Source organism: Oncorhynchus gorbuscha, linkage group LG02, assembly GCF_021184085.1.
Source record: "Oncorhynchus gorbuscha isolate QuinsamMale2020 ecotype Even-year linkage group LG02, OgorEven_v1.0, whole genome shotgun sequence".
Classification (NCBI taxonomy): Eukaryota; Metazoa; Chordata; class Actinopteri; order Salmoniformes; family Salmonidae; genus Oncorhynchus; species Oncorhynchus gorbuscha.
The window spans coordinates 18,976,302-18,989,155 of record NC_060174.1 but is presented as its reverse complement, the minus strand read 5'-3'; the positions used below and the strand labels follow the sequence as shown (position 1 = coordinate 18,989,155).

Below are 12,854 nucleotides of genomic sequence, written 5' to 3'. Positions count from 1 at the left end.
TTTATGTCAAATGACTATTATTTCTCACCTGTATTTCTCAATTGTGTTCATGTTTATTAATATGTCAGCTATGCTGGCCTTTTTGTAAATTATTAAATAAATGTCTGATCAATACACACAATTCTGAACATTTTGTCATTTATAATGCTAATGCAGAGGCACCAATACATTGTCCAATACAGTTAATGTATGCTGTTTTCATGTACATTCCCTTATGTGTAAGGTTCTAAAATGACTCAGGTTAGACTAATTATTGTGAAGAAGTATATCAGCTAATTGTATTCTGCAATTAATTACAAAACAATAGAAATGCAGTTGTGTATTGCTGCTGTTTGTCTGATATCCAACAGTCCATGAACAGCTCTGTTGACCATGAGAGCATTTTGCAGAGAAATGGGTTGAGGCATACTATTTAGGCTCGGAATGACATGTGGCCCATTGTTAACTGGTCATCAATGACATGTGGCCCATTATTTACCTTGTTTCCTGGCAACAACCACAAGGGTGTTTCAAAGAGCTGTCAGTCAAGGCAAGCTCATGAATATAAGCTCCCCACCCGCTCAAAAATATTATGGGTGATGTTTTGGTCATTCATTGGCTAATTTTACTTTGGAAATAGGATGACTCTGCAGGACCTTTAAGAGGAAATTTTACGTAAATTTTGAACATTATAGGGGTTCCCGAGGGTGCAGCGGTCTAAGGCACTGCATATCCGTGCAAGAGGTGTCACTACAGACACCCTGCTTCAATTCCAGGCTGAATCACAATCAGCTGTGATTGGGAGTCACATAGGGCGGCACACAATTGGCTGGGGTAGGCCGTCAATGTAAATAAGAATTTGTTCTTAACTGACTTGCCTAGTTAAATGAAGTTTCAAATTAAAAGCCTGTTTTATTAGAATTATCAACACAGAAGGAGACACAATAAAGTTGGCTCTTTTCCCAGGAGGTTTTAATTACCATATGTTCACATGCACTAAATGTCAACACGTTGTATCCTACTTTTAATCACACGCAGTCAATACACATCGAGAGGATATCCAGGTTACCCTGAGATACAAGAGGGAGAGGAACAACGTGCGATGTTTGGCGGCCTTGTAATAGAGCATCTAAATGGAGCTTGCTTGCAGTGAGTGAAAATATACAGGTCACTGCTGCACTAGGGCCAAACTGTCTAGTGATTGCAAGGGGAGCTTTAAATACTATACCAATGGACAGTTTCACTGCCTTTATGAGAGGTTTATAGCTCTAGTTTGCAGTTGTCCACTAATAGCACATCCTGCTGCTTTATTTTCAGGGTGGGCGTGGGCTGATGATGTCGTACTGTCTGTGGTGTAATTATTGTATGGGAGGCTTCAGTGAGACAGCAGCTGGAGCAGCATCACATCGAGAAGGGAAACTGTGGGAAACTGTGTGGGTTTTGACACGCTTGCTATTTCGGTACAGTTTCATACGCTTCCTGACAGAAAAAAAGGAGAGTGAAGTGAGTGACACAGCCCAGTAGTGGAGTTTTGTGTTACCGTGTTCTATTGAGCACCACTGCATCAATTCAAAATGAGAAGTTTAGCTTTTTATAGGACCCATGAGCAATCGTTGGCCCAAAGCACCAACGTACCATTTTAAGAGCCGTGGTAGGCCATCCAGGCTATACATGAAGTGCTGTAAAAGTCTGGAGACAGCCTAGGTTGATTGAGGCACTGTTCATATAACAAGACACATCCACACATCATCTGGGTACTAAACAGGGAACAAGCTCACCTTTCTCCCCTAATCTCTAATTCAGTTCCTATTCGCTACTGAGCAGCAGCAGCAGAGGTAGAAGTGGCTGCCTCTGAAGCAGCATCTCTGCGTCCAGTAGAGGTCTCTTAGGTAAGCACTGGCAGATAGAATGAGGCTAATGCCGGGCTGGAGCTGCACTGCACTATAGCTGACTAGAATACTAATGTCCACATCAATACAGTAGTCCCCCCAGACAGACAGCCACAGAGAGTAGTGACTCCCCTCAGCTCTTCTCATGAAAAATTCTATGAAAAATGCCATGCTTAGTGTGACAGCCCCAGCCCCTGACAGAACACTGCTGTGACCACAGTGGCACTACTGAGTTATTAATACCACTCAGTGTCAGACAGGAACTGTATACATTTGGTGGAATCCATGTGGGCCTGGTGCTAAGCGGGCTTGGTAGTGCATGGGAGGGAAGTAGCTGTGCCAGTCCTTTCACTTATAGAAAAGCAGCTAAAGTAGAGTGTGGTAGCAGTCTGTGAATGCACATAGCCTAAGACCTTACATAGCCTAAGACCTTACATAGCCTAAGACCTTACATAGCCTAAGACCTTCTTCTGTTCAGACGAGACAACCCAGACTGTAGGCAAGATTTCAAATATCAAACCTGTCAAGATGACATTTGGACTAACATACAAACATGACTCAGAGATGTACTGATACACATAGCTATTGCAGATATACTTAAGGTACTTAAATCTGTACCAAATTATGCAGTAACTAAGTTGTAATAATAGATGAATAACATTTAGTTTAGTAACTACTATAAAAAAGAATCCTTGGTCTTACATGAAGTATTTGTTTGATGTAACACAATGCTCTATCCTTCATGACGTGAGCACCTTGTGTTGTTGTGGTTTAGCTGGGCCTGGCCTGCCCGTAAGGTTCTATGACTGCAACCATAACAATCATGAAGCATTTCTAGTAATTCCATCATTGCCATGGTGACTGCAATACTGTAGGCACACAGAGCAGGAGAGAAAATAGAGGTGTTGGAGAGGTGTGGCTTGTCGACTCAACAAGTAGCCTAATACATCTACTATATGGAACATCTTGAAACAGTGACCAAAATAAACTGAGCAATGCAGAATGTCTGTGAGAGAACTGACAGTTGACTAGAAATCACTAGAACAAAATAGTATTTCTCCTTCCCCTGAAAAAAATTGTCCTTGAGATCTAGGCCCTACATGTCTCTCCTATGCATGCCACCCTGTAGCAAAACAATTTCCCCAAAATGATGTGATTCCCAAGAATGAGGGGTGTCATGTCAGCAAATGGATCAGTTATCAATCAGTTATGCAACAACAAAAAGCAGGCCTTCAAATGTTGAGGTGTGAATGCTGACATTAATGTTTCCATTAATTAATCGCAATTCTAAACCCAGTGATGGATATAATCAGTATCTGGACTTCATTTGGAGGCGGAAAGTTAAGAGCCATCAAATTACAAGGTTTGCTTGATGGAGATGATACCTGATTTTAACAAATAACGTTCCAAATGAGTGCATAAACTATACAACCGCCTGCATGTTATTTTGTTGTTTTTATTTAGATTTTTTTTAGGTTCACATAAACAAACCACATTTTTCTCCTTTAAAAAATAATGGATATTTTTATACACAATGCATTTACTATGTATATCTTAATACATTAGGGTATTGTTCTTTTGCACAGCAAAGATATGACATTTATGTTTCTGATAACATATACGAGAAAACGATATTATACACATAATAAACGTAATACTCGACTGAATTTCACAACAGTGCAAAACCATAATTGTAGAAAAGCGTCCTGAAAGGAGAGTGAGTGACTTCTAATTTAACCCATTGCGAAAAAAAGGAAACGTGCTTTCAAAATGGAATGTTAGGCTACATATTTCTGGACAATGTTGTGCAAGAAAAAATGCATTTCCACGCGGGAAATGGGTTGGGTAAACAAGTTCTAATACAAAGCATCTTATTAAAGTGGGAATCAGCGGTGCATCACTCTCCTGGGACGCACGGTGACATCGGGGTTCAGTCTCAGCATGCAGTCCTGCCCCTTTTCTGTAGGCTATCAATGCTCGCCAAAATATAATTCAATAACTATAACATAGGCTACCCCTCTATATCCTTTCAAGTCGACGAGGGGGTACAATACTACAGGCATAGGCTACACTCACAGCCGACAGCAGAAAATAAACAGAAAAGGAAATTTTTCTCATCCCAGTGGAGGGAATTTTGGCTCCAGGAAAACGTAGACTTCATGATATTTCCTGCATCTTCCCCTCCTCTAATCCGTTTGAGACAGAAATTGGCTCCTGGTTGCTTTCTATTGACGACTCGCTGCCCGTGCTCTCCCCAGAGAGGAGTCGTGTAACCCTAAGGTCAGCTTTTAGTGTTTGTACGTCGTTTCCTATGCTCATCTCTCCAAGGTCACTGATGATCTGGGACAGCTCCTGTTTACCATTGTCCACACAATCGTCATCCGTGTCTAAAATGTCCTCACACTCAAAGTGCATCGCTTTCTCCTCTTCCTCCTCTCCGAGCAAGTCCTCTGTGATAGAGCCCAATTTGGGCGCGCTCCTGCTGCGCTCCACCGGCGGTTTGTAATAACACTGTCCATTTAGAAGCTTCCTGAGGGGCACCAGGGGTATGGTTTGTTCCCCTATCAGCTGCTGTTGCTGGTGCCTTGCATCGTCCCTCCTTTTAAGTCTTTTAAATTCAGAAAGCGCTGTCGCCGAGGTCTGGTACAAAAGCAGTGCCATGGCCTTTGCCTTCTCCGGCTTGGACACCAGCACCGCATGGCACCGCAGCATCACTGCCTTGTGCTTCATCTCATGTCTGTATATCCAAGCGAAAATTTTGGATAGCCTTGGGTCCGCAACGCAATAGGTTATCCGGTGCAATAAATACAAATGTCCCGGTCTCCTCGCTTTGTCGTCCACATGCACCATTCGGATGCCCTGCGAGCTGATGGTCAGTTTCATCTTCGTGCCATTTTTGCCCATTTCGCTCTTGCCCCAAATTTTGCTCACAGCCACGTCCGTACAGCCTTCGCCTTTCGACTGGATGGTGGTGGCATTACCCAGGTAGAGGACCGTGTAGGTGGGGTCCTCACTGGTAATTTTAACCTTTTTCCTTTTTGTCTTGAACATGCTTCCAACCCTGTTCAAAGCACTCTCCGGGCAAGACTTGGCAAAGGAGGTCAGGGCAGAGTAGTTCAAACTCACGGCATAACCCTTCTGCTTCGACTGTTTATCTTCCTCAATCAAGTCGAACTTATTCTTCTTCCAAGGCAGCATTATATGGTCGTGTCACGTCCACAGCAATAACGTACACTATAGCGAACGTTTTACTGCAACTAAATCGTATATATTTTACTGACTTTTATGATTTATTGGAGACTCCAATACAATAAACGTTCAAGTTATCCTGTACTTAATTTGTTTATCCTCTCAAGACTTCTCCATAACCACAATTGCGCTCTCCCATTCTATGGTCGCTGTCTGTTTGACAGGTTGGGTCTGCTGAGAATTGAATGGTCTACATTGGCTATATACTGGGTTGAACCATTACAGTGTCTCTGTAGGGGAACATAGAGGGGGGGATGGATGGAACCATTATGAGAGAGACCAAAGTCAAACAGCTCTACCTTGAGGATGCAATTGGCACTCAGGGTGCTTTTGCCGAGGTTCATTTACTGAACTGAAATAAGAAGAATTTGGAAATAATAGGCTAATGTACAAACTGATATAACCGCTTATATACATCGCCCTGTAAATTCCAACAATACTTCCATTGTACATATACTCACTCAGAGCAGAACTGATAGATTTTTTAAATCATTGGCAACTTTAATAAATAAATCACTAGTTACTTCAATAATGCCACTTTAATAATTCCAATAATACTTCCATTGTACATATACTCACTCAGAGTAGAACTGATAGAACTGATACATATCTCGCATTACTCATCCCATATGTATTTACTGTATTTTTATACCATCTATTGCATCTTGCCTATGCCGCTCAGTCATCGCTCATCCATATATTTATATGTATATATATGTATATATATTCTTATTCCATCCCTTTACTTAGATTTGTGTGTATTAGCTAGTTGTTGTGGAATTGTTAGATTACTTGTTAGATATTACTGCACTGTGGAACTAGAAGCACAAGCATTTCGCTACCCTCGCAATAACATCTGCCAACCATGTGTATGTGACCAATACAATTTGATTTGATATAAAGAGTCTGCATATAGTTAGTTTGAAAACAAAATGAAATACAAGATGGATAACAGTAGAACCTATAAATACCTATAGTTTCCGTATATCAAGCGAATAATACAAAGAAAAGCTGGTTACCTGTCAATCTTTCTATGCATGGCAATGCACCAAAAAATAAATGTCTTGCAGACCATCCTCTGGTTTATGCTGCCATCTGCCGGGGTGGCAGGGTAGCCTAGTGGCTAGAGCGTTGGACCAGTAACCAGAAGGTTGCAAGCTAAAATCCCCGAGCTGACGAGGTACAAATCTGTCAGTCTGCCCCTGAACAGGCAGTTAACCCACTGTTCCTAGGCTGTCATTGAAAATAAGAATTTGTTCTTAACTGACTTGCCTGGTTAAATAAAGGTAAAATATTGTCAAGAAAGAGTTGCCTCCTTTACTAATAACATGCTTCCAAGCCTATTAGTCTGTAGCCTTACCCACCATCAGATGGCACTATTATTCCTTTTACAAACAACTTAAAAGCAATAATAGTGTCATCTGGCGGCCAGTTGGGCTACCTAGTCTGTAACAATTAACAATTAATAATATTCATATTGTTAATAATAACAATAATAAGTAGGCTATGCATATGATTAGGCTATAGTATAATTTTCTCTTCATGAAACACTCCAAATATTAGATTATTTTTAAACAACCTGTAAAAATGGAAAATGGCTTGTTTTCGATTTCGGTTTCTGAATTTGAAATCTACTTGTTTTGTCATTTATTGTGGCAAAATTGGACATGGAATAATGGAAAACAAATTAAGACAAACTGTATTACATTTTTCGACTTGAATGTTAGTCTGTGTGAGTGTGACAGAAGAAAGAAAAACGCCCCCACAGAGTACAGCCCATGTTCTGGTCGCATCAAATCCATTGTACTGAAACACTTGGCTCCCAGGAGCACCCAATGGCAATTACAAGTGTGGCCACTGTGTGTACATCGTGGCAGTTTGGACACACCTACTCATTCCATGTTTTTTCTTTATTTGTACTATTTTCTACATTGTAGAATAATAGTGAATACATAAAAACTATGAAATAAGACATGGAATCATGTACAGTGGTTGCTCCACTAAAAGTTTTGCAATTATGCTGCAGGATTTAGGGGTAATTTGTGGTTTAGTACAGTACCCTGCGTCACTACTTCATTGCTCCAGACCAGGGGGGAGTTAGAGCACTGATTATGCTTTTGGGTGTCACACCCTGACCATAGTTTGCTTTGTATGTTTCTATGTTTTGTTTGGTCAGGGTGTGATCTGAGTGGGCATTCTGTTGGATGTCTAGTTTGTCTGTTTCTGTGTTTGGCCTGATATGGTTCTCAATCAGAGGCAGGTGTTAGTCATTGTCTCTGATTGGAAGCCATATTTAGGTAGCCTGTTTTGTCATTGTGGGTTGTGGGTGATTGTCTATGTTAGTTGCTTATGTCAGCACAGTTCTCATTATAGCTTCACAGTTGTTATTTGTTTATTGTTTTGTATAGTTTGTATTCAGTGTTCAGTGCTTTCTTTAATTAAAATATCATCATGAACACATATACCACGCTGCATTTTGGTCCGCTCCTTACGATGATCGTGACATTGGGTCCCAAGGCGCTACTGTGTCTCTGTAGTACTGTAGCCTACTCCCGACCAGTCATATTGTATAGTGCCTGAGTGGCGCAGCGGTCTAAGACACTGAATCACAGTGCAATAAATATTGCTACAGATGCTGGTTCAATACCCATGCCGGCCTTGACTGGGAGACCCATGAGATGACTGTAGGTTTTTGGTTTCTTATTTATAAATCATTCTAAATAACAAACTAGCTTTATTTACAAATTAGTAACAATGTCTCACCCCATGTTCAATAATGGCCTTTTTCCTCACTCATTTTATGTTATTTGAAAATGAAATCATCTCCAAAATATTGTGGAATACTCAAATCCATGGAAATCAATGACATTCATGTTGTCTTGTATGAGAAATTGAGAAGTGATAGGAGAGTGGGCCAACAGCTGATGTCAGTTGTAGGAAGTGATGTATGTATGAAAGTGAGGAGGAGGAGGAGGGGTGGAGTTCCTAAGAGCTAGAGGTGACTCCTGACCTGTGCAATGGACAAATGTGTTGAAGGGAGACAGAGCGTGAGTAAAAATTGGAGAGAAAGGAAAGACGTGGGTCGACCTGTTCTTTCCCAGCAGTAATGGTTGAGCCAAGGGCCCAGCAGGATGGCTAGGTGGTAGGCAGTGTGGAATTGGATCATACACCCCCCCCCCTCTCCCCAGGATACATTTCCTCTCCACAGGAAGGTGTTGGCACACCTTCATCCAAAATGTAACTCACTCTTGTTCAACTTTTTTGTATTAAATCGATTTAATTCAATATTTAAATGTGCTTCAAGTGTGGTTTTTACTCAAATCTAACAGAGGGATGTCGGCTTGGGGGAGTGTGGGTTTGGGAAGGGAGATGGGATAGACGGGTTTGGTTAAAGAAACTCACTCTACCTCCCCACCTAGTCTTGATGAGTCAAAAAAGTGAATGTAATTGCTTCATTTTACCTGTGATCCTAAATTTTAAACAATGTAATATTTTACGAGTTAAAGGCTAAGACAAAATATTATTTCATGACATTTACTTTGTCTTTACAAATATACTGGCCAACTGCATTAGCCATCCACTTCAGCTAGCATTACCTGCTTTTCGTAAGTGTCAAAATGTGATACAAGCTGTATTATTATGCTTATGTACAGTGCCTTCAGAAAGTCTACCACTTGACTTACTACACAATTTGTTGTGTTACAGCCTGAATAAAAAACATATTACCCATCTACAAACAATACCCCATAATGATAAAGTGATTTTAAAAAAATGGTTATATAATCACCTTTGAAAGCGATTACAGTCTTTCTGGTTAAGTCTCTAAGAGCTTTGCACACCTGGATTGTACAATATTTGCACATTATTATTAAAAAAATATTCTGGTTCTGTCAAGTTGGTTGTTGATCATTGCTAGACAGCCATTTTCATGTCTTGCCATAGATTTTCCAGACAGTTTAAGTCAAAACGGTAACTAGGCCACTCAGGAACATTCAATGTCACACTGGTAAACAACGTCAGTGTATATTTGGCCTTGTGTTTTAGGTTATTGTCCTGCTGAAAGGAGAATTTGTCTCTCAGTGTCTGTTCGCAAGCAGACTGAACCAGGTTTTCCTCTAGGATTTTGCCTGTGCTTAGTTGACCTCGTGGTATCTATCTTTGTAGTGACTGGGTGAATTGATACACCATCCAAAGTGTAATTAATAACTTCACCATGCTACCATGCTATTTTTTTACCCTTCTACCAATAGGTGCCCTTCTTTGCGAGGCATTGGAAAACCTCCATGGACTTTGTGGTTGAATCTGTGTTTGAAATTAATTGTTTGACTGAGGGACCCTACAGATAATTGTATGTGTGGGATGCAGAGGTAGTCATTCAAAAATCATTTGAAACACTATTATTGCATACAGAGTGAGTCCATGAAACTTATTATTTGACTTGTTAAGCAAAAGTGTACTCCTGAACTTTTTTAGGCTTGCCATAAACAAAGGGTTGAACACTTATTGACTCAAAACATTTCAGCTTTTAATTTTTAATTAATTAGTTAAAAATAAAATAAAAAAATAACATAATTCCACTAGAAACATGATGTGGTATTGTGTGTAGGCCTGTGACACATCTTAATTTAATCAATTTTAAATTCAGGCAACAATATTACACTGAGTAGGTGTAGGTAGGGGTAGAGCCATAGTGAGACAAACTATTCTCCAACTTGTCATGACATTCTCATTCATAATGTAATGACCTGACTAGATCATAAAGGAACAATTGTCCAGACAGAGGAGTGAGTTTACGAATTTACGGTTTTATTAACCCAACTTCACACAGGCTACTGTTTGGCCGTAGCCCACACCAAATAAATGAAAGATACCCTATAAAACAACCGTGACCTTCTCTTGTGAAGGCCAGATGTAAGACTTAACTTCCAATACTCCATCCCCCTGCCCAACCCCCCTCCTCCAACCACCAGAATGCCCGGCATCAGAACATTCCAGGCATTCCTGTGATTGGCAGATAGCAGGTTGATTGGCATGGCGGACCCCACGAACACTGGGTATGGGTAAGTACAACACAACCAACTAATAGCCTAACACATAACACACAGCTGTCTGTGCGGGTCGCTACAATTCTTTTATTTTATTGTGGCCATGGAACCTTTCGGCCAGCATAACCCAACAAAGTGATGTCAAACACCACACCAGAGTGTTCAATTGTTGTCTAGTCTGTTCAATTGGCTTGCTTACTTAATGATAAGTTCTGCATCTTAGCAAACATAAGTATTGTTATCTTCATTATCACAGACACAGTATAATTAAAGACCGTACTGTAGAAAGATAGGCAGAAACTGCTTCTAAATCACGTCTCGCGCCGATTTGCCATGTGCAGGCAGTCAAATGAAAGGCACGCCTTCGATATAAAGATTTTTGACAAAATATTTAAACGTGTCAGTTTGTCACTTTCACAAGGTTGGAGTAATAACATGTTCAACTAGTTAATTAGCTCGAATCGGGGTTGGGCCTTTAGATTTCGAAAAAATTTACATCTAAGGAAGAACATTTAACTTCTGTCATTGACATCTCTAACCTCAAACCCAGTCTTGGTCTGCTTCGTAAGTGTCACGTCCTGACCTTGGTCCTCTCATTCTTCCACCTACGACGATCGATACAGAACTACCCACCAAAAAAGGACCAAGCAGCGTGGTAACCTGGAGCAGAGGGTTCCGGACTCCTGGACTTGGGAGGAGATTTTTGACGGTAAGGGACCCTGGGCACAGGCTGGGGAATATCTCCGCCCCAGGGAAGAGCTGGAGGAAGCTAAAGGCAAGTCAGGTAGGAGACCTGAGCCAACTCCCCGTGCTTACTGTGGAGAGAGAGTGACCGGGCAGGCACCGTGTTATGCTGTGAGGCGCATGGTGTCCCCAGTGTATGCATAGCCCTGTGCGCTACATCGCAGCTCCTCGTATAGGCCGGGCTAGAGTGGCCATCGAGCCAGGAGGAATGAAGCAGGCTCAGCGCATCTGGTCTCCAGTGTGTCTCCTCGGCCCGGGTTATATGGCACCAGCCCTACGCACGGTGTCCCCGGTTTGCCAGCACAGCCCAGTGCGGTCTGTTCCGCCGCACTTGCCGGGCTACAGGGGGTATCCAGCCAGGGCAGGTTGTGCAGGCTCGGTTCCTTTTTTTATGTCTCTATTTTAGGTTGGTCAGGGCGTGAGTTGGGGTGGGCATTCTATGTTTGTATTTCTATGTGTTTGGCCTGGTATGGTTCCCAATGAGAGGCAGCTGTCAATCGTTGTCTCTGATTGAGAACCATACTTAGGCCGCCTGGTTTCGCCCTTGAGTTGTGGGTAGTTGTTTCCTGTCTCAGACAGGACTGTTTCGTTTGTTCCGTTTTGTTCTAGTGTTCAGTGTAATTAAAAGATCATGAACACGTACCATGCTGCACCTTAGTCCTCTCCTTCTTCCACCTATGACGATCGTTATAGTAAGCAGTGTTGCCAACTCCTCAGTAAGGAAAGTAGCTATTGTCTGTCCTAAAAGACGCTAAATGTCGTCATCGCCTAATTTGCATAATTGGCCATGTGCATGTAATTGTGATGGACGTTGTGGGAGAGACACAAAGTGAATAAAAAACACCCTAAATATGGTTTAGAACTACAAATGAACTTTTTTCTGTCGATTCTTGTTTTTTTAATGTCACAATTCCAACCCTCCTTTATCCGGGCTTGGGACCGGCAAAAGTGACTCAATAAAGACACTCTGGCGGAGTTACTTATTTTTTATTTTATTTTTTTGCTTTTTGTTTTTTAGTTTATTTTTCTTAATTTGGTTTGGTTTTTAACCTTTTGGTCCACTTAGGAGCCTACAACAAGTCACAGTAAAACATGAACATTTTTAACCGTAACATTTTTTACATTTTTTGTATACAATCTACATTAACAATCTAAATGGACCAAAAAGAGACAATAGAAAAAACTGTCAATGGCAATGTGAGAGAATTATGGTAACTAGTCTGGCCCTAATTCAGGTTAATTGTTTTTTTTATGTAAGCAAGTGCGGGATCAGCTAGCGGCGGCTTCCGGCATGCGTGATTCATTTGCAGTCTGGACACGGAGGGGTGAACATCTCCTGCTCTGACTGCAGCTGGGAGGGACTGCTGCGCGAGGACTGGGCCGCCTGTAAGTGCTTTGTGACAGGGGTGGGGCCCACGGCAGCACTCGCTGCTCATTGGGAAGACTAAGAACGATTCACGTCAGAGTCTCCAAAAGTCTCCAATAACACCAGAAAAAGTCATTAGATTTGTCGCTAGTCGCTTTTTTGAGAATGTGTCGCTTGAGGGGTCTGAATACTCGCTAAATATAGTGGCTAAGTTGGCAACACTGTGTAAGCATTCCCAAAAGTCTCGCAATGTTGCGCCTCTGGGTTTAGAAAATATTTTGTAAAATGATTTACAAACTAAGCTCTGGTCTAAACACACACCTAAGTATTATGAATATTCTATGAGGGGGCGTGACCTTCCGCGTATGAACAAAGTGAAAATCAAAAATGTTTAAACTTTTGTTGTTATTGTTTTCCGTTATTTCATGTCTAATTATGACAAAATAAATGACAAAACAAGTTAATTTCCAATTTTCACCATCGTTTTAATCAAATAACCAATGAAGGGACGAGTATCTTGTGTTGCGCATACATTTCAGAAATGTAATTTGAAATATATGAAGTATTTAGAAATGTGAGAAT

At 41.2% G+C, this 12,854-nt stretch overlaps 1 protein-coding gene across 1 annotated transcript; it reads right to left on the bottom strand.

Annotated features, from left to right (window-relative positions):
- Positions 1 to 3,304: 3,304 nt before the first annotated feature.
- Positions 3,305 to 5,280, bottom strand: LOC123991580 (protein FAM43A-like). Its single transcript, XM_046293211.1, has one exon. It carries the CDS (start codon positions 5,064 to 5,066, stop codon positions 4,026 to 4,028), a length of 1,041 nt encoding a protein of 346 aa, XP_046149167.1. The 5' UTR covers positions 5,067 to 5,280; the 3' UTR covers positions 3,305 to 4,025.
- Positions 5,281 to 12,854: the final 7,574 nt, after the last annotated feature.

Coding starts and splice junctions, on each gene's coding strand:
- LOC123991580 (XM_046293211.1), bottom strand. CDS start 5,066: ATGCTGCCTTGGAAGAAGAATAAGTTCGACTTGATTGAGGAAGATAAA.